The sequence below is a fragment of the Felis catus genome, chromosome A3 (genome assembly GCF_018350175.1).
Source record: "Felis catus isolate Fca126 chromosome A3, F.catus_Fca126_mat1.0, whole genome shotgun sequence".
Lineage (NCBI taxonomy): Eukaryota > Metazoa > Chordata > Mammalia > Carnivora > Felidae > Felis > Felis catus.
In genome coordinates this window covers 101,873,114-101,900,975 of record NC_058370.1, presented here as the reverse complement: position 1 = coordinate 101,900,975, position 27,862 = coordinate 101,873,114, and the positions used below count along the sequence as shown (strand labels likewise).

The window sequence follows — 27,862 nt, the reverse complement described above, 5'->3', positions numbered from 1 at the left end:
GAGGTAAAAGTGGGGGGATTATTTTCAATCACCGATTTTCTTTCTTCTGAGACTCTTTCGACAACGAATGTGGCGTACTGACTAAGTCTGAAAAATTTTGAAATAAATACCATTCTTTCTCCTCCCTAACTAGAGAATGTGGGCTTCTAGGCTCTGCTAATGTTTTTCATGTGTGGTTTCAGCCTCCAGTGGTGAGGTTGTGCTGACCCAGTCCTCAGCCTTCCTGTCCAGGACTCTAAAAGAAAAAGCCACCATCACCTGCCGAGCCAATCAGGGCATCAGCACCAACTTGCACTGGTATCAGCAGAAACCAAATCAGGCTCCGAAGCTCCTTGTGAAGTATGCTTCCCAGTCGTCTCGGGAGCGCCGTCGCGGTTCAGCGGCAGTGGGTCTGGGACAGATTTCACCCTCACCATCAGCAGCCCGGAGCCTGAAGACGCTGCCACTTACTACTGCCAGCAAAGTAACAATCTCCCTCGCACAGTGTTACAGACCAGACCATAAACCACCAGGGACGCAGATGTGAGAGGCCGGGCTGCCCCCGCCTCTCCTCCTGTGCCTGTATCTGCTCAGAGAGTTTGTCAGACGCAGCCCCGCTCTGGGGGGGGGGGTCACTGGGAGGCTTGGGAGAAGGGCAGGGAGGCGCCTCAGGCCCCTGACTGCCCTTCCCCCTCCTCAGTCCAGCGGCACAGACGCGACAATGTCTCTTCCAATGTAATCCAGACGGAGATGTGGGCAATGGCATCCATCAGGGTTCACACGGCAAAAGAGAAGCCACTCTAGATATTCCAAGCAGGAATTGCTTAATATAGGGAAGTAATATCTATACTTCACTCTTTCAAAGGCCTGGGTATATAATAATAAGGGAAGCAGATACTAAAAATAGGTGATTCCTCCGTGGTCCCCCATAAGCCAGAGAACATATGCCACTGCCTTATACACTGTATGAGGTGTAAGAGGCTGCCTAACTACGTGGTCCTCAGGACTGTCTAGGAAGGCCAGGGATGGGGGTGCTGATGCCGTAGTCTCTGCAGCACCCCCCAGGTGATTCTCCGACCCTCCCTTGTCCTCGCCTCTGCCTGCAGGTGCTGATGGACGGTCCTGAATACTCCTCTGCTGACGTCCATCTAAGGTAGGGCCTCTCCGTGAGCAGCCCCGTAGGAAACCACGGAGGGAAGGGGCTGGCTCTGGGAAACGTGCTTCCGGAAGTGATGGTGGTGATGGGGGGCGGGGGGAGGGGTGGGTGGTGACAGCAGACAGCCTGGATGGCCGCTATTGTCACATCCTCTCAGCATTCTCCCAGTCAGGGGAAGGCCCCAGATACATTGGGACATGCTTCTAGCAACCATCAGCAGGTGTGAATTCATAACAAGAAAATTTTGTCAAGCGGCCCAGAAAACAGAGAAAAGAGGAAATCGCATCACATGGTATAAGAATAATTTGACACACCGTGAAAGACTTTCTGGATTAAAAAGCAAACTAAATGTGGATAGGAAGCATTGTGTTTCCTTAATATGAAAATATCTCCTTGCTCAAAATTTTCGAGAAGCCAGAGCATCATGGACACCCCTGGAAGCCGTTACAGATGCAAACTAGCAGGCTCTGGCTGACACTACTTACACGGAGCTTCATCTATCAAGATACAGGAGGTGTGTATAAGGTGTAAGATGCCCCGCTTTAGAGCACATTTACTTCCGCTAAGCAGTCTTTTCTATTTTCATTTATGAAGTTTCTGTTTAAAACCACATGTTAGGGGCGCCTGGGTGGCTCGGTCGGTTGGGCGTCCGACTTCGGCTCAGGTCATGATCTCGCGGTCTGTGAGTTCGAGCCCCACGTCGGGCTCTGTGCTGACAGCTCAGAGCCTGGAGCCTGTTTCAGATTCTGTGTCTCCCTCTCTCTCTGACCCTCCCCCGTTCATGCTCTGTCTCTCTCTGTCTCAAAAATGGATAAACGTTAAAAAATTAAAAAAAAAAAAACACATGTTAACAACATATCCGATTTTATTACCTAATTCACACAAAATTAAATCTCACACCTGTTTTTATTTTTTTTAATGCTTATTTATTTTTGAGAGAGAGCAAGTATGCATAAGCAGGGGAAGGGGAGAGAGAAAGAGGGAGAGAGAGAATCGTAAGCTGTCTCCCTGCTTATTGCGGGGACCCACGTGGGACTCAATCTCACGACTGCAACATCACGATCTGAGCTGACACCAAGAGTCGGAAGCTTGACCTACTGAGCCACCCAGGTGTCCCATAAGCTTCTATTTAGATCGTAAGCACTGAAACATATAATTATTTGGAAATAGCATGACCGTATGACTTAAAAATTAAACAGCATAATGTGTTTTAGCTACTTAAAGAATTATGAAGACTTAAGAATAAATCAAAATTATATGCGATTGTGTTGGCCATGATTGGACTTAAATTTGCTGGGCTTGGGATTCTGTACCTTCCTACAACTCGCCATGAGAATGATGCACCATGGGTAATCACCACACCCTCCGTCTTGGCCAGATCAAACACAATCTATAGGCTGAAGAACAATTCGTCTGCCTGCAGAAGAACCACACACTGAGCCCTGTGTCCATCATCCAAACCACTGTTAACACGAACACCCGTGACTGTAGAAACAAATGCTTAGTATTATAAGCCATTGAGTTTTTGGCCGATTTGTTAAAATCCTGTGTAAAATCCGACTAATACAATTTTTACACATCTTTGCACGGAGGTCAACAGGTTTTATTGAAACCAATGGCATAAAAATGAATACTTGTGAAGCCCTTCATAAGAAGATATAAAAACATAAGGAAATGTTTATAAAATTAAATATTTGAATTAAAAGGGTAAAATCTATCCCTTGGTAGAAACATCTAACTAAGGTTACATAGAGTAATACTAATGACAATTTTTATAGATCATCTATCTGTAGATGATCTATCTATAATTTAGACTTAAGTGATTAAGTCTAAATTTTATAAATAAAATTACATATGCAACACGTGTCCATATGCATGTATGTGTAATTGTATATAATATACACACATGGGGGTACATATTTTTGATGTGTGTATATAGTTATCTTAGGAATCAGATGGGTTAATATGACTCCAGTAACTCCCCATCAAAAATTGGTGTCCAGGACTAGGTATAGTACCTAACCTGCCTTAAAAGAAATTTTGTGATCTTTGTTTCTAAATAATACACCAGCTGGCATACTTACCTGAATATATGTTTTCTAACTCTGTGGAGATCCGAGAGGTATGAATGGAGGTATTTTTTTTCCTACTGTGAGAAAGTAAACATCACAGCCTATGAAAGTCCCATGGTCTCTATGTCCTCATTCACGCTATGAGTTCCAGGTACGAGATATTAACAAATCATTTTTTTCATTATGGCGAAATCTATTAATGCCCTCATGACATAGGTCACAGCTCCTGTAATTCACAGAGAGAATAACAATAAGCGACCGACTCTTGATTTTGGCTGACGTCATGATCTCGCCATTTGTGAGATCGAGCCCTGCGTCGGGGCTCTGCGCTGGTGACATGAAGACTGCTGGGATTCTCTCTCTCCCTCTCTCTCTCTCTCTCTCTCTCTCTGCCCCTCCCTCGTTTGCTCACCAGCTCCCTCTCTCTCCCAAAATAAATAAATAAACACAAAGAAAAGCATGGAATGGACACCTAAATTATGATCCTTGCAAATTTCCTTCTCCTCTCTGTACTTAATCTTATCAATAGTTTTGAAACCTGTGACCATTTCAATGCAGCCCAAATGACCAATCTTTTATGTGTGGTGCTCTTCAAGGTTTATCTGAAAAGCTGTTTCATACACCAAATTGATGAATACATTACTACTTATTTTTTTATGAAGCTTTATTACTGTACTTTAGATTTATAATCTGGCTGGATTGTTTGATATGGTATAAAGTAGGGGGTCAGATTTAATTTTTCTTTCGGTATGAATACCCACTTGAGCCATCACACTACGTGAGGAAGAATGTTCTTTTGCCAGTTGCCTGAGGAGCCACGTTGATCGCAAATTAAGTATCTCAAGAGATATAAATCTGTGGACTATGTTTTATTCCCCTGGTCTCTTTGAATATCTTTGTGACAAGTATAGAGTCCTCATTACTGAGTCTTTAAATCAGTCTTAATAGTCACTAGAGTATTCTCCCCACATTCTTTCTTCCTCTTCAAAATTGCCTGGATTCTTTTTAGTTCTCTGAATTCCCTACACATTTTAGAATTTGCTTTACAGAATACATAATAACTGGGTTTTTATCGGGAATACGTTGAAGCCACAGATCACTTTGTGGAGATAGATGTATTGGGTCTTGAGATGCATGAATGTGTTTTATCTCTCTGTTCATTTAGGTCTCCTTTACTCTCTCTTAGCAAAGTTTTATTACCCTGGTCCCTGTATGGTGCCTGGTCCCTGGCACATAAGAATGCATTTCCTTTCAATTGTACATTCAGCTTACAGTTTATTTCTAATTGCCAACATAATCAATTATCCTTGAAAACTTTTGCTTTGAATGTCCGTCTCCATTATGAAAATTCAGTTTTCCATTTGGACAGGAACCTTGCAGCCTTGATAATCGCTGTGGCCTCAGGCCGTAAGAAAGTGTCTCCTTGTGAATATTAGGTGGTAGGTCGATATGTATTCTTCTAGTCTGTGATTGACCGAATCACTAGACTTATTCAGGAAGCTCATTATGCTTTACTATCTTTCCTCTGTGACAGTAGTGTGAGGTCTTTGGATAAAGAAGGACTATAACCTCATTGATAAGGAAGGAATTCATCCCCTGATGCAAGACCAAGGAGGTCCCGCAGGAGAATGGCAGTCTTACCTAGGAAGCTGGGACCCATGCATCATGCAGGAAACTGCTGTGCCCCGAAGCACCGCAGACTTTTGTTTATGAAGGTCACACTGTGGGGTCCTGGCCACTCGTGACTGTCATAGGTAGCAGCATCAGCTGTCCCCACACTGCTGAGAGTGAGAGTAAAGGAGCTACTACCACTCAAGGGTGTTGGGACACCTGAGGCCCCTGTGGAAGCGTCATATAGCAGGACCTGAGGAATCCTGCCTCGCTTCTATGGGTACCAAGCAACCTTGCTTTTTGTAATTGGGATGTGTAATTGGGCGGCTGGAGAATGCCTCATACTATTGCCTATTTTTAAAGCTGCAATTTCTAAGACATCCACAACTCAACACAAATACAGACCCTGACTTGGTCCATATGAATACGCGCATATATTTGAATTCTCAAAGGACACACTTTTGGACGAAGGATCCGTTTCCGTGGAGAAAAATTCTCTCAGGCACATACCTAATGTGATGAGACCCTCCGGGACTCCCAATCCCGGCTCCCGTGGCAAGGATACTCAGAGTAACATTTCCGCTGTCCTCTTCCTCTTCTCAGCGGGGACACAGAGCAGCAGGAAATAGAAGAGCAGGGACAGAGATGCCATCTGGCTCTGAGATCTGACGGACTCCGGCTGTCTCCTCCCTCGGGGATCCATTAATAGCAGCTCAGCAAGATGAGAACTCAGGGTGACTGTGCAGATAGACTCAGTTAGAGCAGAAACCGCAGTCACTATGCAGAGATGCTCTTCTCCCATTCTTACACGTCAGCCATAGTCTTGGAGGTGGTTGAAAACACGTGTAGTGGTGCCCTGTGCAGGGACTACCGAGGCCAACCTGAGCGGGACACGGACACGATGCCTCCCCTGCACTCTTCGTGCTGCACACAAAGCCACAGCTGTCCTAGGGGCCAGAGGGGGAAAACCCTAGAGGCATGAGGGCACAGTGAACAAGGAATGTCCCTAAAGAGGCGTCAGAACACAAGATTCACGCACCATCTCGTGCCTTTGTGCCTCCTTTGAAAGAAATGAGAGTGTAAAGCGTGAGTGAAGGAGTGTGAATCTCATCAGTTGAACCTGAACACAGCCCACTTCTTTCTTCTAGCACCTGTCCTGTAGGGCGTTCGGAACAGGCCATGTTTCCCCGAGGCACGCCTCGCTTCCACTCCTGAAGGCCACTTCGTGGTCCCAGATGCTTTCTCCCTCAAAGGTTACCTCAGTTATGATTTTTCCTGTTGAACTACATGTTCTAATGATTTTCTTTACAGAACACTTTCTCATTCCCTTATTCCCTTTTTTGTCAACAAATGGCCTATGCCTTGCATCAGAAATGTGAATCACGAGGGGCGCCTGGGTGGCTCAGTCAGTTAAGCAGTCCACTCGGCTCAGGTCATGATCTCACAGTTTGCGAGTTCGAGCCCCACATCGGGCTCTGTGCTGACAGCTCAGAGCCTGGAGCCTGCTTCGGATTCGTGTCTCCTCCTGTCTCTGCCCCTCCCATGCTCATGCTCTGTCTCTGTCTCTCAATAAACATTTTTTTAAAAATTAAAAAAAAAAGAAATGTAAATCATGACACTCTTTAAATAGAATTCCAAATAAAACAAAGAAACTTAGATATTTTGCAACTCTGTTGATTACAGGTTTGTCATCAATATGAGGAAATTCAGGTTGGCCTTTTGAAACCATCGATATACTAACCACTGTTAGCTGTTTGGAAACTCCTGCAATCTCTGCCTCAGTTAGAAACCACTGCATGAATTTCTGGAACAGCAGAGAAACCTGGATCTAGGCATTTCTCATAAGGAATTGTGGATCACTATGGGATTAGCTGGGTTCTCTCATGAGGGTTAAAAAAACTCTACTGGCGACAATTTTCCAGCTTTAAGTGTTGGGCGTCCTGGTTCCACCGCTGGATTCAGAGTTTCGTAGGTGTATGTAACCTGTGACCAGAATATTTATTTACCCGTGAGTTTATCCTCTAGTGGGTGACAATTTGCAATTACTTAGAAAGGTTGAACAGTTTCAATCATTGGTCCCAACAATCTACTCAATAGACCTAAAGTTGGGGAAGCTCCCTCTGCTGGATGGCTTGATCTCGGTTCTCATGCAGGAAAGCTCACCTTTTATCAGAAAGACCTTGCATTTGGGCTCAGTCAGGACACAGGCTTCTGTGTGCCTCTCATCCTGGCCAAAGCAGAATGAGTTTGAGCCGTTCAGGCTGATAAAATTTATAGGTCAAAGTCTACAGGATGTATACCAGCCTCACACACTCACCCCTCGCACTCTGGCTCCCGGATAACGGACTCACACACTGTCACTAAAAAGACCTCTTCCCACGGAACACAAATCACACCTTGGCTTCCAGTTTCACGGATCCCAATGAACAGCCTGTGACACAGAAGCAAGACTGCGATAAAAGTCACCTGCCTAAGTCCTTGGTCTCAGTAGATGGTCATCAAGATTAGAGATGCCTGGAGTCCTGCTCCCTACTTGGATCTCATGGAAGTTCTTCTTACACCGCTCACGAATGTTTATTATTTGAGTGTAATGTGCAGCGACCCGCTTTGATGGCATCCATTTTATTGTCCAGGGTACAACAGAGTTTGTAAACACGCAGGAGAGAAGGGTTCTTTTTTGGAATTAGGAGCCCTCTTCTTCAGTCTACAGGTAGTGTAGGAAAATTACAAAGCCTTTTCCTGATCAAGAAAGAATTTTTAAAAGATCATATATTTCCTGGATGTGTTCAGGCAAGAAAATTAGAGATAAGCCACCACACAGGAGACTTTTAAAGTTTTCATGTTAAGTTTCATAGGCAATAGTAATACTCTTTGAAAAATCAAGCATTCTTGGGGCGCCTGGGTGGCTCAGTCGGTTAAGCATCCGACTTCAGCTCAGGTCATGATCTCACAGTCCATGAGTTCGAGCCCCGCGTCAGGCTCTGTGCTGACAGCTCGGAGCCTGGAGCCTGCTTCAGATTCTGTGTCTCCCTCTCTCTGACCCTCCCCCATTCATGCTCTGTCTTTCTCTGTCTCAAAAATAAATAAACATTAAAAAAAAAAAGAAAAATCAAGCATTCTGAAGAATACTTTGTAAACATAACATTTCCAAATGGATACACAGTAAAAGAAACTCGACAGATGAATTATTCTCAGCCATATTTCCACGCTTGGAGGTTTCACACACAATAATGTGGAGTGTGATTTTTCTCTCGGTATAGTTGACACACTGTTCTATAATGTGACTCGTAATCTAACATCTGTACTGGCTAGTTCTTCCAACTCAGCTAGGATGTCTAAGATGGTCTTGTATCTTTCCTCTCTGCTTTTGTCCTTGTTTTTTTCCATTTTCAACTGCATAACTTTCTGAACGAATTCACTATCAGGATTCTTTAGGAGCGCTAGAACTGCCAAGAATAAAATTCAGCGTGCCTTGGCTAGGGCTGTAAATAAGATCAAGGAAGGAAACACACAAAAGGGTAAAAAAAATGTCAACCAGCAAAATATGGAACATGGGATATTATACTCTTATTTCTATCACAATATGTCATCAGCAACCAACTCCCTCCACAGAGTTTACTTTTTTTTGTGTGTGGAGAGAAGAGAGAGAGGCAGAGAGAGAGAGAGAGAGAGAGAGAGAGAGAGAGAAATGACAAAGCACACTCAACAAGGGGAGAGCAGGAGGACAGGGAATCCTAAGCAGGCTTCACACTCAGCACAGAACTAGACATGGGACTCAATCCCACGACCCTGGGATCATGACCTGAGCCCAACTCAAGACTCCAACACTTAATGGACTGAGCCACCCATGTGTCCCAGGGTTCACTCTCCATATCACTTTTACACAATATCTCTCAAACCTTGGTACAAAATCTTTTTCCTGGAGGATTTCTGGAAGATATTCACACTGACCTTATTTCTGTAATCATGCCTACAATTGTATGTATTTGTGTTTTTTTCAGTTCAGTATGACTTTAAGTTTAAATTACCTGTGATCTAATAAAACAACAAATCTATTCTTCCTGTAAGCTCCAGCATTTTGGTCATAGGACAGTGACTCTCATTGTGAGGTCACTTGAAGCTGACACAATTGTCATGATTCAATATGACATACGTCAGGCTGACACAGGAAGAATCATCAGGTCGTGTCCCTATTTAATGAAGGATGGTTGGTAAACCGATGCCCCCCAGGAGCTCTGAACATGCACCCGATTCCACAGTGACTGTCCTTAAATGAAGATCCAGGAAATGTCAGTCATAGATACAGGTGACACCCGGACATCAAATAGTTATCCCAGGCTTTGCTATTCTCACATACACAATCTCTTTTTGAACTCATTGACTCATGGTTTTTGCTGCCTAACATACCAGTGTGAGACTTAGCTTCTCAGACAGCGCTAACAAGAAACCAGAGCCTCTGACAGAAACTGCTAATGTGTGATGACAAGCCTCCATATAGGAAGGGATTTTCTAAGCATCAAATGAAGAAAATGATACATTACAAAACAAAACATTGTTCATTCTGTCCAATCTACTTAGATTTTGCTTCCCTTAAGAAATCTCTTTGAGGGGCGCCTGGGTGGCTCAGTCGGTTAAGCGTCCGACTTCGGCTCAGGTCATCATCTCGCAGTTCATGGGTTCAATCCCCATGTCAGGCTCTGTGCTGACAGCTCAGAGCCCGGAGCCTGCTTCCGATTCTGTGTCTCCCTCTCTCTCTCTGACCCTCTCCCATTCATGCTCTGTCTCTCTCTGTCTCAAAAATAAATAAACGTTAAAAAACATTTTTTTAAATAAAAGAAATCTCTTTGATTTGGGGTTTGTGTGTTTCTGTGTGTGTATCCATATCTCACATGTACCATATGGTGTGTGTGTCGTCCGTCTTTCTGTCTATCTATCTACCTACCTACCTACCTACCTAAATATCTACGGGGAAAGAGAGAAGAATGACAGGATACACACCATGTTGTAACAAATGGTTATCACAAATTGCATACTCACTGCCTGAAGCATAAAATTTGTTCTCCTTTCCTATTCTCCAAAGCAGGGCTATTAGTTCCCTACCTGTGAGTGAGAGATTCTTTTCAGTCAAGGTCTTTTTACTTTCATCTTCTCGAAAGGTCCCAGGGTGAGATTAAATCATTATTTAATCATGATTAAATTATCTTAAACCATTAACCTGGAAACACCAGATACCAGAGGCTCTAGAACTCTCTCCAGCTCATCCTGTGGTTTGGAGACACTCTGCCAATCAGCTGGATTGGGGTGGCACTGTTTTGTCCCGGACATTAGCTGAGAGGAATCCAAGCAGGACGGCCATTCCCCTGCCAGCAACTGCCTCTGGACACTCAAGTCTCCATCTTCAGGGTATCTGGAGCTTTCTCAGAACCGTGGGGCTATGGGCACCGTGTCCTCCCAGAGACCCTGACCTTCACAGTTAGAGCCTTCTGCCCACACAGGCAGTAAGGAATTTGTCTGTTGGTTTTCCTCCCAACACAGAAGACATTTGAAGTTATTTTGCTCGCAGGAGAGGCACCTGTGCCCCCTGCCTTTGGCTCTTTCCACTCTGCCACACCCACCAGGGAATTTGCATCTTGTCCCCTGGGGAGGACCTTCCCTCTGACATAAAGGCCAGCTCTGACCTTCTCTTTACCTGTTAGGACTCATCAGTTCAGCTTCTCAAAATGAGGTTCCCTGCTCAGCTGCTGGGGCTGCTGATGCTCTGGATCCCAGGTGAGGGCAGAGGGGGGATGAGAAAGGAGAGCGGGGTGTGGAGGGAGAGCTCTGGGGGCGCTACTGCTCCCCACGTGTGTTCTGCCCACGGGTGGGACTGCCCTCCGGCAGGGGAATTTAATTTGGGGGCCTGGGAAATCAAGAAGAAACTGCAAGGAACAAAGAAGTGAGACATTTAGTGAGATGCTAGAAAGGAAGAGGCCACTTTGTGCCTGCAATTCTTGGGTTATCTTTGGAAACTGGATATCTCTAGAGTAGGAATCAAATCACCAAAAGTGATTTAGCCTTAAATACAAAAACATTTTAAATCATAAAAATGGCTTCTAAGGTTTCTGCATAACGTTGTGCTTCTCTCTCATTACTTTAGGATCCAGTGGGGATGTCGTGATGACGCAGACCCCTCTGTCCCTGCCCGTCACCCCTGGAGAGCCGGCCTCAATCTCCTGCAGGGCCAGTCAGAGCCTCCTGCACAGTAATGGAAATACTTATCTGAATTGGTACCTGCAGAAGCCAGGCCAGTCTCCACGGCTCCTGATCTATCAGGTTTCCAACCGGGCCTCTGGGGTCCCAGACAGGTTCAGTGGCAGCGGGTCAGGGACAGATTTCACCCTGAGAATCAGCAGGGTGGAGGCTGACGACGTCGGAGTTTATTACTGCCAGCAAGATACACATGCTCCTCGCACAGTGGTTCAGCCCCGAACACAAACCTTCTGTCTGGCGCGTCACCTCCCTCCACATGTGTGGCCTGAGTGGGGAGCAGACACAGCAGAGGCTCTCAGTGGCCCTACGAGGCAGATGCCGGAGAAGTCAGGGCATAATGTGCAGCTGCGGGCTCTGGACCATGCCGTGGCCCCTCAGCTGCGACAGCCCAGCATGGCATGACCCGCACGGGAACGGAGGTGATCACAGTGCCCTCTGAGCAGTAAGACGAAAGGGAGAGCAGACCTGCACCCCGTCCGGACGCTCCCCGCTGTGCGCCTGGGTCAAGTACATTTCGTCACTGAAGGGTCAGCAATGGAGGCCTATTGGTGACCACGCAAGTTGAATACATTTGGAGCTAACAAATTTTGCTGTTTTTCAACACGGTAATATTTGGTATCGTGTAGAGATATTTTTTGTTTTTGTACTTTCTGAACTTCTGCATTACCAGTTACACCAAACCCTCTTGTACAATATTCTCCAGACGGCATTACATACGCCCTACCCCCACAGCAAATATGACTGAGAAGAATTCTTAAAAGTGTCTGGGGTTCGAGCACCAAATAGACTTTTGTAAATTCACAGCACATATGAGCTTCTAATCCTGTAAAGAAGATGTGGTCTACATATACAATGGAGTTTTACTCAGCCATTGAAGAGAAGGAAATATTGTCATTTGCAACAACACGGGTGAACCGTGACGGTATTGTGTAGCTGAAATAAGTCAGACGCAGAAAGACCAAGGCCATATGATGAGGACTTCATTTATGTATGGAACCTGAAAAACAAAACAAACAACAAACAACAAAAGCATAAACAGACACGTGAATGCAGAAAACAAACTGGTGGTCGCCAGGCAGGAGGTGGGCAAAGGGGATGGAAAAAACAGGAGAAGAGGAATGAGAGGGACAGGTTCCCAGTTAAGGAACGAATAAGTCACTGTGATGAAAGCATAGGGAATACAGTCAGTGCTCTTGTCATGGTGTCTGTGGGGACAGACGGGAGCTACACTTGTGACTTGTGGTGACCACAGCATAGCGTACAGACTTGTCTAGTCTCTATGTCGTACACCGGAAACCAATGTAGCATTGTGTATCTCCATACTTGAATAAAACAACAACAACAACACGCACATGCACGCATGCCTGTGCGCACACACGGAAGAACCTATTCTAAAAGAGTGTATTTGTCTCAATGACCTTTCTCTGAGAGAAAAAGGGAGTTCTTGGAATTCCAAAGTAAGTTCTGAGAAAACAAAACAAGCGGGAAGTTGTAGAGCAGAGAATGTCCCTCGTATACCACAGGAAGTGTACAGAATGATGTGAACTTTGTTTCCCAAAAGGGACCATTTTAAGATCACCTAGCCTAAATATTATTTTGGAGGTGACAAATTTGGTACGATATTGCCAAAAAAGATTTCGTGCAATAGATAAATACATTAGTTTTCCAGAACATGGTCTTACCTAAAAATGAACCCGTATTGTATGTTCCATTGAAAAAAATATATAAATTATATGCTTTGAGTAGATCTCAATTAAAACAGTGCTCAAAAATTCTATCTGACCTAAGTTGGGCTCCTGTCAATTTCCTGTCATAGCACGGTGCACTAGAAGTAAAAGAACGATTAAATCACCACAATAACATGATCCTGATTCTGGGTGAGTAAATAAAGCTTCTTTATTGCCTATAACTGCCTATTCCAAGATACTGGACTCCATGGCCTATGTAATTAACATTCAGGGATTCGCATAGACTCCCTGCCTCCATATATGCACAGCCCCAGCACCATGAATATCCCTTTCCAGAGTGACATGTTCGTTACTGTCAATGAAGCTACACTGACACATCGTTATCACCTCAAATGTACAGTTCCCATCATAGTTCACTCTTGATGTTGACAATTCAAAGGGTCTGGACAAATGTACCATGTTGCGTATCCAATACAGTATCACACAGAATAATCTCACTGCCCTAAAACTCCTCTGTACTCTGCTTATTCGCCCCTCTCTCCCCTCTAAGCTTTGGCAACCGCTGAACTTTTTACTGTTTCCATGGACAGCAGATTATGCCTTTTCAGCTGAATCACGTTGCATTGCTTAACGCACCATAGTTTATTTATCCATTCACCTTTGGAAAGACACCCTGGTTGCATACGAGTTTTGGAATTATGACCGAATCTCCTATATACATCGGTGTACAGGTTTTTCTGTGGCCATAAGTGTTCAGCTCCTTTGGGTAAATACCAAAAAATTTGACTGCCGAACTGTTTGGTAAGAGTACGTTTACTTCTGTAAGAACCTGCCAAACTGTGTTCCAAAATGGCTGTTCCATTTGTGCATTTCCACCAGCAATGAATGCTAGTCTGCTTCTCCTCATCCTCACCAGCATTTGGAGCTGTCTGTGTTCTAGATTTTGGATATTTAAATAGGCGTATAGTCTTGTTGGGATGAGCACTGGGTATTGTGTGTAAGTGATGAATCACAAGAATCTCCTCCTGAAGCCAAGACTCCATTGTATGTTAGCTAACTTGACAATAACTTATTTAAAATATGTATGCAAATAAAAATAAATGGGTGCATAGTAGCGTCTCTAATTACATTTCCTAATGACACATAATGTTGGTTATCTTTCCGATTTCGGTTTGATATCTGTATATCTTTTTGCGTGAGGTATCTGTTCAGACCTTTTCCCCCTTTTTGAATTGGATTGTTTCTTTTTGATGTTTTAAGTATTCTTTGTAAATTGAGATAACAATCCTTTGCCAGATGTGTTTTTGCAAGTATATTCTCCCAGTCTGTGACTTGTTTCCTTATACTCTGGAGAATGCCTTTTACAGAGTAATTTTTCTTATTGCAACTGGACCTTGTCATTTCATACATTGATAAAGAATATATCACTATATTGCTAATTTTTGAAACATTTTGATATCAGTATTTAAATATAATTAGTTTCTTTGTAATCTTATGCGTTGTTTTGTTTTGGTTTTGCTTTTAAAAACATTTCTGTGAAGGGCACCAATGTGACTAGGTCGGTTAAGGATGCAACTCTTGATTTCAGCTCAGGTCATGATCGTGTGGTCTGTGAGATCGGTTCCAAACTGGGCTCTGTGCTAATGGGGGTGGAGCCTACTTGGGATTCTCTATCTTGCTCTTTCTCTCTCTGCCCCTCCTCACCTTTGTCTCTCTCTCTCTCTCTGTCTCAAAATACATAAGCATTTTTTTTTGAACTTTTGTGTGTGTGTGACTAGGCATCATAGATTAAATCTGACTACACAGAGGGAGATCTCACTTCGTATGTGACTAAATAGTGAAGAGAAGACACTCTCCCAAAATGGTTGGGACACATGAAAAACAGAAGGTTGCTGGCTGGATCACCTGACAGAGGTCACTTCTATAAAACCCTAGTGTGTTGCAGATTGCTGCCTCTTCTCCTTGGCTAAGTCAGTAAACACAGCAATTCATTGAAATGCTATTTCCTTAGAGGTTACTTATTACTTGTTTTTAAAGTTTATTCATTTATTTATTTTGAGAGCAAAAGAGACAGTGTGAGTGGGGGAGGAACAGAGACAGAGGGGGAGAGAGAGAGAGAGAGAGAGAGAGAGAGAATCCCAAGAGGCTCTGTGCTGGTAGTTCAGACATGATGCGGGGCTCGAACTCACAAAACCCTGAGATCGTGACCTGAGCCGAAACCGAGTCTGAGGCCTGACCGACTGAGCCACCCAGGAGCCCCAAGGTTATTTATTTTTGATGGAGGTGATCCACTAAGTCTTTCATTTGCCAACACATTGAATAGTTGAGTTCTTCTCGATTTCTCTCAACCTATCTGGGTACATTGTATCATTACCTTCCCCCAAGCACCACCCAGAATGGAGCCTAAGTTTGCTCACAGCTTGTGATTCATGAGTCTTTTATCCAACTGACTTGCTGGAACAGGAGTGGAAGGGAGAGCTGGGCTGCGGACCCTTGAAGGTGCTCCAGTTTGTCTCCACTTGACTCCATTCCATCTGATCGTTAACAGTCACCTACATTACCTAGTAAAGATTACAAACTCTTTCCGCCAATCACCTCTCTGTCCCTTCCACCTCTGTTTGTTTTCCTGCTCCCTCCAGCTTCAGGTGGGGATGCTCCGACATGTCACACGGGAAAAAAATATCTGGGGCTCAGAGAATGCCTTGCCACGGGTCATTAGGTAAAAGCAACGGAAACTGGAGGAAAAGGACAACATCTTCCTAATGATTGTTGTTGTTTTCAGTTGAACCCCATAAAAGCAGAAACCCGTGTAGAGTTTCTCTGCTCTCCCACCAAAGAGAACATACAAATAACTTTTGATCCTCCCTTTTCTCTCTCTTAATTGGACTTCATAAGCAGAAGTTTTAGAGGGAAAGGGGACTTGGAGTTCTCTTCCAAGCAGAACTCAGTCCTTTCCTAACGAGAACCTTTTTTCTTTACCTAGCATACTTTCTTTTAGAGACAATACCTGTATTCCATATTTCATTTTTTTTAATACACAAATACATCTGTGCTACCAAAAAGCGCTCCAAGTGAGGAAAGGACCTCAGGCAGCGCTGTCCCTCCAGGCAGTGCACAAGGAAGGAGGGCTAAAGAACCACAGTCCAGATCTCTGCTCTGGCGCCCTGGAGACTGTGGTAGAGCAGCCAGGCGAGGCCACCCGACCTCTGAAATGATGGTGACCTTACAGAATTCCTGACTTATGCCTGAGAGATAATAGAACATACATGTATTTGTCTCTGTGCCCCATCCCTGGCACAGAGGTCCTAACCCCCTTCTAATTTCCTAAGTGATAAGGGCACTAGGAGCAGGTCTTATTCTGGGAAGATGACCCTGAGTGGGCTCCTAGATGGGTGCTGCTCATCAGAAACACCGAGCCATGATTAGAAGCGTGGAATTTACAGCACCCTCCCCCATCCTCTAGAGAGAAGAGAGGGGCTGGACACAGAGATAATAACGGATCCTGTCAATGTGAGCAAAGCCTCCATAAAATCCCAACAGTGCGGGGCTCCAAGAGCTCCCAGGTTGGCGCACGCATCCACCCTGGAGGGTGATGTACCCAAACCATGGGGACAGAAGCTGCTGCCCGCAGGACCTGCCTAGAGCTCACCTGTGTGTCTCTCCATCTAGCTGTTCATCTGTAACCTTTATCATGTCCTTTACTAAACTTGGAAACATAGGTAGGTGTTCTCTGAGTTCCGTGAGCTGCTCTAGCAAATTAATCACCTCAGGGAGAGATGGTGGAACCGCCCCCGCCCCCATCCACGGCTGGTGAGCCGCAGGAGTTTCTTCTTCACCGACTGGTAGACGCTGAGACTCCTTATGGGCTGGTCCTACTGAAGCTGGGTCTCCAACCCGCCTTGAGGAGCCACAGGCAGCTGCTGTAGCAGGTGAAGTGCGGACACACAAGCCGCCCAAGAGCAGACCCGGACCCAGGAGCCTGCGCTCCTTGCGAGACTTCATCATGTATGTGCTTGGTGTCGTCTACACAGCAGGTCACACACAGCCACCTGGCTTTTATGGACTGGAGCGTCTCCACCACCGGGTGGTTATCGGTGCCCTGTGTCTGTGAGTTGTGACACCTTCCCCACAATGTGCAGGGGGCACTCTGCCTCCTCCCTAAATATTCACATAGGATGGACCTGGAACCAAATTTGAGGTCTTCCCTGAAGCCAAGTTGAAAGTCATTTTTCTTTCTCATCACAAAGTTCAAAACTTGCCCTAATATATAAACAAAATGCTAGAGTGACGGCAAAAATAATATTATAAACTCTTCTTGCTTTCAATAAAAAGCAAAAATAAAAGTGAAAATGAGGCCACCTGAGAGGAAATTAGGAACCAATATTAAAGGGCCTGCTTCCCTGACAAGTGGATCAAAGAGGCACAAAAAAGGTACAGGATGAAGAGGAAGAGATGATACCACAGACAAGGGTCTGGCCCATGGGTTCCAATTCGCGTCAACTCTGGAGAGCCGTCATAGCTCTGCACCTGCCTGTGGAGACGGCTTCGGCTTTTGTCCGCCTGCATCACAGCCCAACTTCCTCCTCTCCCCAGTCCACCTTCCTCCCTCCGGAGATGTTCATCCCAAGAATATTCCCCAGTCAGCGTCCCATGTGCTAAATTCGATGTGAGTCCGCTGTCCAGGGAATAATGCCCGTGACCAAGGACGTCAGAGAGTGACACAGGCCAGATTGTCATAATGACCTTCATACACAAAGGGTGTTCATTTTCCAAAATGAGCAGGGGCAGAATATGGCAGAAATAGGGATCTGTGGCAATAGACAATTGATCACATATTGGAGGATATTAAATCAATGTGCAGACACTTAGAGAATTTTGTCTCTCTTACTGGAAAACTCTAGGTCAGGTGGGCTGAAGCCTAAAAAGTCACTGCTTCTGACTCAGGTCCTCGACCTCAGCCAGTTCAACGTCTCAAGCTCACCGACTGAGGGCAAGGCCAGGTCTTGGAAGAAGGACCCTGAAGTGTTGCCAGAGATATATTGAGCAAATTTTGCTTCTTTATCTTCTCTAAGGAACTAAGAGCTCAGGGCTGAGCTCAGAATGTTCTTTCTCTGCACTGATGAGGGAGCTCTCTGCTCGGAGGAGACCAGGGGGAAGGCCATGCTCCAGTGGGTGGAGAAGGAAACATTTCTCTGTGCTTAGTGTTTAGTGTTTAGTGTTTGAGAAATTAGAAGGGACAAAACTGACGGTTCTAATGTAAATAGTTGTCTTAATGGTGCCAGAATTTTCTTCTGGAGTGTTGCATTGACAGGATATGCTACTGCTGTGGCAATCTGCACTCAAATCATACCTCTCTTATTGACAGAATAGACAGTTTCAATAAATCACATAAAGATCAAACAGATTAGTGCCCTCTTCAAGTATTCTTTCCTCTCTCTCGCTCATACTCTCTCAGTTGAATCAAACTTTCCTGGAGACAAAAAGCGAGCATACAAATAAAAAAAAATCTATCTATCTCACATTCAAACAGTGGAAGATGGCACCAAAACAGACACATAGACCAATGGAATGGAATAGAAACCCCAGAACTAGACCCACAAATGTATGGCCAACCAATCTTTGACAAAGCAGGAAAGAACATCCAATGGAAAAAAGACAGTCTCTTTTTTTTTTATATGAAATTTATTGACAAATTGGTTTCCATACAACACCCAGTGCTCATCCCAAGAGGTGCCCTCCCCAATACCCATCACCCACCCTCTCCTCCCTCCCACCCCCCATCAACCCTCAGTTTGTTCTCAGTTTTTAAGAGTCTCTTATGCTTTGGCTCTCTCCCACTCTAACCTGTTTTTTTTTTTTTTCCTTCCCCTCCCCCATGGGTTCCTGTTAAGTTTCTCAGGGTCCACATAAGAGTGAAACCATATGGTATCTGTCTTTCTCTGTAGGGCTTATTTCACTTAGCATCACACTCTCCAGTTCCATCCACGTTGCTACAAAAGGCCATATTTCATTTTTTCTCATTTCCACGTAATATTCCATTGTGTATATAAACCACAATTTAAAAAAAAAAAAAGACAGTCTCTTTAACAAATGGTGCTGGGAGAACTGGACAGCAACATGCAGAAGGTTGAAACTAGACCACTTTCTCACACCATTCACAAAAATAAACTCAAAATGGATAAAGGACCTAAATGTGAGACAGGAAACCATCAAAACCTTAGAGGAGAAAGCAGGAAAAGACCTCTCTGACCTCAGCCGTAGCAATCTCTTACTCGACACGTCCCCGAAGGCAAGGGAATTAAAAGCAAAAATGAACTACTGGGACCTCACGAAGATAAAAAGCTTCTGCACAGCAGAGGAAACAACCAACAAAACTAAAAGGCAACCAACGGAATGGGAAAAGATATTTGCAAATGACATATCGGACAAAGGGCTAGTACCCAAAATCTAGAAAGAGCTCACCAAACTCCACACCCGAAAAACAAATAACCCAGTGAAGAAATGGGCAGAAGACATGAATAGACACTTCTCTAAAGAAGACATCCAGATGGCCAACAGGCACATGAAAAGATGCTCAACGTCGCTCCTCATCAGGGAAATACAAATCAAAACCACACTCAGATATCACCTCACGCCAGTCAGAGTGGCCAAAATGAATAAATCAGGAGACTATAGATGCTGGCGAGGATGTGGAGAAATGGGAACCCTCTTGCACTGTTGGTGGGAATGCAAATTGGTGCAGCCGCTCTGGAAAGCAGTGTGGAGGTTCCTCAAAAAATTAAAATAGACCTACCCTATGACCCAGCAATAGCACTGCTAGGAATTTTCCCAAGCGATACAGGAGTACTGATGCATAGGGGCACTTGTACCCTAATGTTTACAGCCAACAATAGCCAAATTATGGAAAGAGCCTGTATGTCCATCAACTGATGAATGGATAAAGAAATTGTGGTTTATATACACAATGGAATACTACATGGCAATGAGAAAGAATGAAATATGGCCCTTTGTAGCAACGTGGATGGAACTGGAGAGTGTGATGCTAAGTGAAATAAGCCATATTGAGACAGACAGATACCATATGGTTTCACTCTTATGTGGATCCTGAGAAACTTAACAGGAACCCATGGGGGAGGGGAAGAAAAAAAAAAAGAGGTTAGAGTGGGAGAGAGCCAAAGCATAAGAGACTCTTAAAAACTGAGAACAAACTGAGGGTTGATGGGGGTGGGAGGGAGGGGAGGGTGGGTGATGGGTATTGAGGAGGGCACCTTTTGGGATGAGCACTGGGTGTTGGATGGAAACCAATTTGACAATAAATTTCATATGTTGAAAAAAAAAAGTGGAAGAATATTTTTTAAATGACAAAAAAGTCGTGGGATTTCATCAGACTTCTCAGAGCAGAAGTTCCAGCCCTCACAGGAGAGGCTTTGGGGTTCAGAATAAAAATTCCTACAGAGAGTAAAGAGTTAATAAAAGTAGAGAGATGACGAGGTGGCATATGGTCAAAGGAAACTTCTGTCTCACTTTTCCCTATTAGACTGTGGTGATTTGGGCCTCCCGAGGGAGTAGCATCCTTATAAGAATAACCTTCACAGGCGATGTAAGACATTGCAACCATTTCTCCACAGGACTCAGATGAATCTCAGGTATCTCGACAACAGGTATTTCCTTATTTATTTATTCCAAGGAAAAAGAAAAAAAAGAAATTACCATATTGGGAAGTAATTCAGATTACGCAGGTAGAGCCAGGGATGTGAAGGTTCTAGATCACTGAAGCTCATAAGTGACCTGCTTCACATGGCCGAGACGTCACGTATAAAGTCAGAAGATCGACGCATTCGTAGGTGTATGTGAGCTGCCTGTGACCAGAATATTTATCCCTGAGTTTGTCCTCTAGTGGGTGACAATTTGCAGTTACTTAGAAAAGGTGACCAGTTTCACGCAGGTCCCAAGAATCTACTCAACAGGCCTGAAACTGCGAAGCTCCCTCGATGTATAACAGCATCACACTCCCCACCCCGCACACTCTGGCCCCGGGATAATGAATGCACATGGTTACACCCACAAGACATCTTCCCGAGGTACACAAATCCCACCCTGGTTTCCAGTGTCACGGATCCCAGTGAACACCCTGCGGCACAGAAACAAAACTGCAGTGAAAGCCACCTGGGTAAGTCCTTGCTCGTTTGGTGGGTGGTGGCCAAGACTGAGACGCCTGGAGCCCTGTTCCCTACCCGGACCCCACGGAGATTCTTCTTACACCACTTACAAATGCTTCTTCTTTGCACGAATGTGCAGCGCAAGCTTTGATGGGGTCCGTTTTATTGCCCAGGGTACGACGTAGTTTATAAACACACAGGACAGAAAGATTCTTCTTTGGAATTAGGAGCCCTCTTCCCTCAGTCTACAGGTAGTATAGGAAAATTTCAAAGCCTTTTCCTGATCAAGAAAGAATTTTTATCAGATTTCACATTTCCTGGGTATTTTCAGGCAAGAAATTTTGAGATAACCAAAACCAAACGGGAAAGGAAACCTTTAAAGTTTTCATGTTAAGCTTTGTAGGAAATAGTGATACTCTTTGAAATTCAAGCATTCTAAAGACTACTTTGTAAAACAAACATTTTCAAAACTGAAACACACACAAAAGAAACATGATACATGAGTAAGTTTCAGCGATTTTCCACACTTTGAGGTTTCATATATGATAATGTGTAATGTGATTCTTTTTTTTTTTTAGTATAGTTGACAGTGTTATATAATGTGATTCATAATCTAACACCCGTAATGAGTAGTTCTTCAAACTCATCTTAAGGTTTATAATATTGTGTTGTATTTTTCCTTTTTTTGTCTTTATTCTTTTCATTTTCTTTTTTTTTTAATTTTTTTTTAATTTTTCTTTTCAACGTTTATTTATTTTTGGGACAGAGAGAGACAGAGCATGAACGGGGAGGGGCAGAGAGAGAGGGAGACACAGAATCGGAAACAGGCTCCAGGCTCTGAGCCACCAGCCCAGAGCCTGACGCGGGGCTGGAACTCACGGACCGCGAGATCCTGACCTGAGCTGAAGTCGGACGCTTAACCGACTGCGCCACCCAGGCACCCCTATTCTTTTCATTTTCAATTGCTTAGCTTTCTAATTCATTCACTAGCAGGATTGATTAAGAGGGCTAGAATTGTCAAGAATAAAATTCAGGATTGCATTGGGTACCACTATAAAGATCAATGAAGAAAACACACAAAAGGGTAAATAAAATGTCAACTAGTATAATATGGGACACGGTCTATTATACTCTTACTTCTATCACAATATGTCATCAGCAACTGGGTCCCTCCACAGAGTTCAGGCTTTCCTTTTTTTTTTTTTTTTTTTTTTTTTTTGAGAGAGAGAGCGAGTGCGCGCACACGCGAATGGAGGAGAGGCATAAGGAGAAATAGGGAATCCCAAGCAGGATCCACACTCAGTGCAGAGCCCGCCACAGGACTCAAGCCCACAACCCTGGGATCATGACCTGAGCCAAAGTCAAGACTCCAGCACTTAACTGACTGCATCACTCAAGGGCCCCAGGGTTCACTCTGAATATCACTGTTACACAGTATCTCTTCAAACCTTGGTTTGAAAATCTTATTCCTGGAGGATTTCTAGAAGGTATTCACACTGACCTACGTTGTGTAATCATGTCCACAATTGTACGTATTCAGCTTTTTTTTTCAGTTCAGTATGATTTGGGCTTAATTTGCCCGAGATCTAATAAAACCACAAACTCTATCCTTTCAGTTTCCCCAGGATTTTGTTTATAGGACAGTGACTTTTGTTGTGAGATCATTTGAGGCTGACACAATTCTCACAAACGAGTCAATATGCCATAAGTCAGGCTGACACAGTTAGAATCATCAGATCATGTCCCTATTTAACGAAGGATGGTTGGTAAACTGATGCCCCCCAGTGGCTCTGAACCGTGCCCGATTCCACTGTGACTGTCCTGAAATGAAGATTCAAGAAAATGTCAGTCATGGATACAAGTTATACCCAGACATTAAATAATTATCCCACGTTTTGCTATTCTCACATGCAGAATCTCTTTTTGAACTCATTGACTCATGGTTGTTGCTGCCTGACATAAGCCAGTGCGAGACTTAGCTTCTCAGGCAGCACTAACAAGAGACCAGAGCCTCTGACAGAAACTGGTTATACATGATGAGAAAGTCTCTGTATAGGAAGGGATTTTATAAGCATCAAAAAGAAAATGAAGGGGTGCCTGGGTGGCTCAGTTGGTTAAGCGTCTGACTTCAGCTCAGGTCATGATCTTGCCGTTCCCAAGTTCGAACCCCACATCTGGCTCTGTGCTGAGAGCTCAGAGCCTGGAGTCTGCTTCGGGTTCTCTCTCTCTCTCTCTCTCTCTCTCTCTCTCTCTCTCTCTCTCTCTCTCTCAAAAGTAGATAAATATTTTTAAAAAAAGAAAATGACAATAAAGTAAAATATTTCAAAACGAAACATTGTTCACTCTGTCCAATCTACTTAGAAAGTGCTTACCTTAAGAAATCTCTTTGATTTGGGGTGTATATATTTCATATATACCATATGGTTTCTGTGTTATCTGTCTATACTATCTGTCTACTTAAATGTCTAGGGGGAGACAGAGAAGTATGAGACGATACACGCCACATAGTAACAAATGGTTACCACAAATTGCATACTCATTGCCTGAAGTATAAAATTCTTTCTCTTTTCCTAGTCTCCTAGGTAGGGCTATTAGTTTTCTACCCGTGAGTGAGAGATTCTTTTCTATATGTCAAGTTCTTTGTACTTTCGTCTTCTCATACAGCATAATTCCCGAGGTCCCAGGGTGAGTTAATTCATTATTTAATCATGATTAAATTATCTTAAACCATTAACCTGGAAACACCAGATACCAGAGGCTCTAGAACTCTCTCCAGCTCATCCTGTGGTTTGGAGACACTCTGCCAATCAGCTGGATTGGGGTGACACTGTTTTGTCCCGGACATTAGCTGAGAGGAATCCAAGCAGGACGGCCATTCCCCTGCCAGCAACTGCCTCTGGACACTCAAGTCTCCATCTTCAGGGTATCTGGAGCTTTCTCAGAACCGTGGGGCTATGGGCACCGTGTCCTCCCAGAGACCCTGACCTTCACAGTTAGAGCCTTCTGCCCACACAGGCAGTAAGGAATTTGTCTGTTGGTTTTCCTCCCAACACAGAAGACATTTGAAGTTATTTTGCTCACAGGAGAGGCACCTGTGCCCCCTGCTTTTGGCTCTTTCCACTCTGCCACACCCACCAGGGAATTTGCATCTTGTCCCCTGGGGAGGACCTTCCCTCTGACATAAAGGCCAGCTCTGACCTTCTCTTTACCTGTTAGGACTCATCAGTTCAGCTTCTCAAAATGAGGTTCCCTGCTCAGCTGCTGGGGCTGCTGATGCTCTGGATCCCAGGTGAGGGCAGAGGGGGGATGAGAAAGGAGAGCGGGGTGTGGAGGGAGAGCTCTGGGGGCGCTACTGCTCCCCACGTGTGTTCTGCCCACGGGTGGGACTGCCCTCCGGCAGGGGAATTTAATTTGGGGGCCTGGGAAATCAAGAAGAAACTGAAAGGAACAAAGAAGTGAGACATTTAGTGAGATGCTAGAAAGGAAGAGGCCACTTTGTGCCTGCAATTCTTGGGTTATCTTTGGAAACTGGATATCTCTAGAGTAGGAATCAAATCACCAAAAGTGATTTAGCCGTAAATACAAAAACATTTTAAGTCATAAAAATGGCTTCTAAGGTTTCTGCATAACGTTGTGCTTCTCTCTCATTATTTTAGGATCCAGTGGGGATGTCGTGATGACGCAGACCCCTCTGTCCCTGCCCGTCACCCCTGGAGAGCCGGCCTCAATCTCCTGCAGGGCCAGTCAGAGCCTCCTGCACAGTGATGGAAATACTTACCTGAATTGGTACCTGCAGAAGCCAGGCCAGTCTCCACGGCGACTGATCTATAAGGTTTCCAACCGGGACTCTGGGGTCCCAGACAGGTTCAGTGGCAGCGGGTCAGGGACAGATTTCACCCTGAGAATCAGCAGGGTGGAGGCTGACGACATTGGAGTTTATTACTGCCAGCAAGGTACACATGCTCCTCGCACAGTGGTTCAGCCCCGAACACAAACCTTCTGTCTGGCGCGTCACCTCCCTCCACATGTGTGGCCTGAGTGGGGAGCAGACACAGCAGAGGCTCTCAGTGGCCCTACGAGGCAGACGCCGGAGAAGTCAGGGCATAACGTGCAGCTGCGGGCTCTGGACCATGCCGTGGCCCCTCAGCTGCGACAGCCCAGCGCGGCATGACCCCCACGGGAACGGAGGTGATCACAGTGCCCTCTGAGCAGTAAGACGAAAGGGAGAGCAGACCTGCACCCCGTCCGGACGCTCCCCGCTGTGCGCCTGGGTCAAGTACATTTCGTCACTGAAGGGTCAGCCTTGGAGGCATATTTGTGACAACACAAGTTGAATACATTTTGGAGCTAACAAATTTTGCCATATTTGGATATATTAGGATACAATAATATTTGGTATTGTTCAGCATTATTATTTTTATTTTCCCACTTTCTGAACTTCTACTTTACAAGTTACACTAACCCCTCTTTTACTGTGTTCCTTAGACAGCATTACATACACACTATCCCCACAGCAAACGTGGCTGAGAATGATTAATAAAAGGATTTGAGGGGCACCTGGGTGGCTCAGTCGGTTAAGCCTCCGACTTCAGCTCAGGTCACGATCTCACGGTCCGTGAGTTCGAGCCCCACGTCGGGCTCTGGGCCGATGGCTCAGAGCCTGGAGCCTGCTTCCGATTCTGTGTCTCCCTCTCTCTCTCTGACCCTCCCCCGTTCATGCTCTGTCTCTGTCTCAAAAATAAATAAACGTTAAAAAAAAAATTTAAAAAAAAGGATTTGATGTTCAAGCATCAAAATAGACTTTTGTAAACTCCTAGCGTATATACGCCCCTAATCCTATAAACAAGATGCGGTCTGTGTATACAATGGGATTTTACTAAGCAACAAAGAAGAATGGAATCTTGCTGTCTGTGACAGCATGGATGGACCACCAGGGTTTTATGCGATGTGAAATAAGCCAGACAGAGACTAACACCATGGGATTTCATTTATATGTGACATCTAAAAAACAAAACCCACAAACCAACCAAACAAAAGCGGAACCGACCCATGAATACAGAGAACAATCTGGTCGTTGCCACAGGGGAAGGAGACAGGAGGGAAGGGCAAAATGGCCGAATGGGAGTGGAAGGTACAGGCTTCCAATCATGGGATGAATAAGTTTCACAGAGAATATAGTCATTGATATCGTAATAGCGGTGTAGGGAAACAGACGGTAGCTACACTCGGGGTGAGCTTAGCGTTGCATATGGACTTGTCACATCTCTATGTTGTACACCAGAAACCACTAGAACATTGAGTATCAACTATACTGCAATAAAACAACAACTACACACACACACACACACGCATGGGCGCACACACAAAAGAACCTAATCCTAGAAGTTTTTATTTGTGTCTCAATTCCCTTTTTCCGAGAGAAAAATGGAGTTCTTGGAATTTCAGAGTGGGTTCTGAGCATTCAAAATAACCTAAAAGAGGCAGAGCAGAGAATGTACTTCATATAGCACAGGAAGGATGCAAAATGATACGAAATTTTTTTCCCAAAAGGTAACATGTTAAGACCATTTAGCCTAAATATTATTTTTGAAGCAACAAATTTGGTACTATAATGCCAACAAAGGTTTCATGCAATGGACAATGGCATTAGTTTTATAGGACATGGTCTTATCTGAAAATGAATCTGAATTGTATATTCCGTTGAAAATGTATAGATCAGGACACCTGGGTGGCACATTCGGTTAACCATCCGACTCTTGGTTGGGGCTCAGGTCATGACCTCAGGGTTCAGGAGATCGAGCCCTGCATCAGGCTCTGTGCTGACCTTGGGAGACTGCTTGGGAATCTCCCTCTCTCCCTCTCTCTCTGTCCCTCCCCTGCTCTCTCTCTCTCTCTCTCTCAAAATAAATAAACATTAAAAAATTTTTTAATTAAACTCAGATTTACACAAAACTATTTGTGTGAAGAGCTAAATCATTTTTTTTAATTCTTTTTTCAACATTTATTTATTTTTGGGACAGAGAGAGACAGAGCATGAACGGGGGAGGGGCAGAGAGAGAGGGAGACACAGAATCGGAAACAGGCTCCAGGCTCTGAGCCATCAGCCCAGAGCCCGACGCGGGGCTCGAACTCACGGACCGCGAGATCGTGACCTGGCTGAAGTCGGACGCTTAACCGACTGCGCCACCCAGGCGCCCCAATCATTTTTAAACATGGTTCTATAAGCATCATCAGGTCTAGATATATTAAAATTTATATTTCAAAATGATTCATCAGAAATGTATTGTAATGTTGTCATAAACTATAAAGTATTCCTCAAAGTTCAAGTGACAGTTGCAACAGCAAAAAATATTCCCTATCAGAATTAAAAATGATCAAAAGACAATTGTGGTCTTGTATTTGCCAAGAAAGACTCATGTCATTTTCAATCATATATGGAAATTGAATTTGCTAAAAGTACAAATTTTGATGCCATAATAAATGAAATTGCAGAAAAGCAATCCAGAAAAATCTTATAACCAGTCAAAATGTCACATTAATCAATTATTATCACCTATTATATGTACATATTTGTTGTATTTATAAAATTATAACACACAAATATTATTTTTGCAAGTTTATCTGTAAACTTACTGCAGGTTTATTGCAATATTTGCGAGTTTATTCCCAGTATTATTTTGCAAGTTATAACACACAAAGATTATTTTTGCTAATATTTATTTGTCTTGTTTGCTGCAGTCCTGTATGTCCTCTCTGGCCACCAGAGCCAGGAGATCAAGGGGCACATCCCCTGGATGACAGCTGTTTAAGCAGAGGCGCCAGACAAGTGCAGAGGCTCTTTCCAGGGAGACCCCAGGCACCTGGAGCTGGGCAGAGAATGGGAAGACAGTGCAAACAAGGGTTTCCCTGATTTCCCGCGAGGAATGCAGTCAGCCCCTAGATGTGTTC

The 27,862-nt window shown here is 44.3% G+C and overlaps 1 protein-coding gene and 1 gene segment (V, D, J or C); one reads left to right on the top strand and one right to left on the bottom strand.

Annotated features, from left to right (window-relative positions):
* LOC101100802 overlaps nucleotides 1-27,862 on the top strand; it is an 88,241-nt gene that overhangs the window by 20,484 nt on the left and 39,895 nt on the right.
* Nucleotides 11,638-27,862, bottom strand: part of RPIA (ribose 5-phosphate isomerase A) — a 163,554-nt gene continuing 147,329 nt past the window's right edge. Inside the window, exon 9 of the mRNA XM_045054542.1 lies at nucleotides 11,638-12,064. Coding sequence (XP_044910477.1) covers nucleotides 12,048-12,064 — 17 coding nt within the window. The 3' untranslated portion in view covers nucleotides 11,638-12,047. The remainder of the gene's footprint in view (nucleotides 12,065-27,862) is intronic.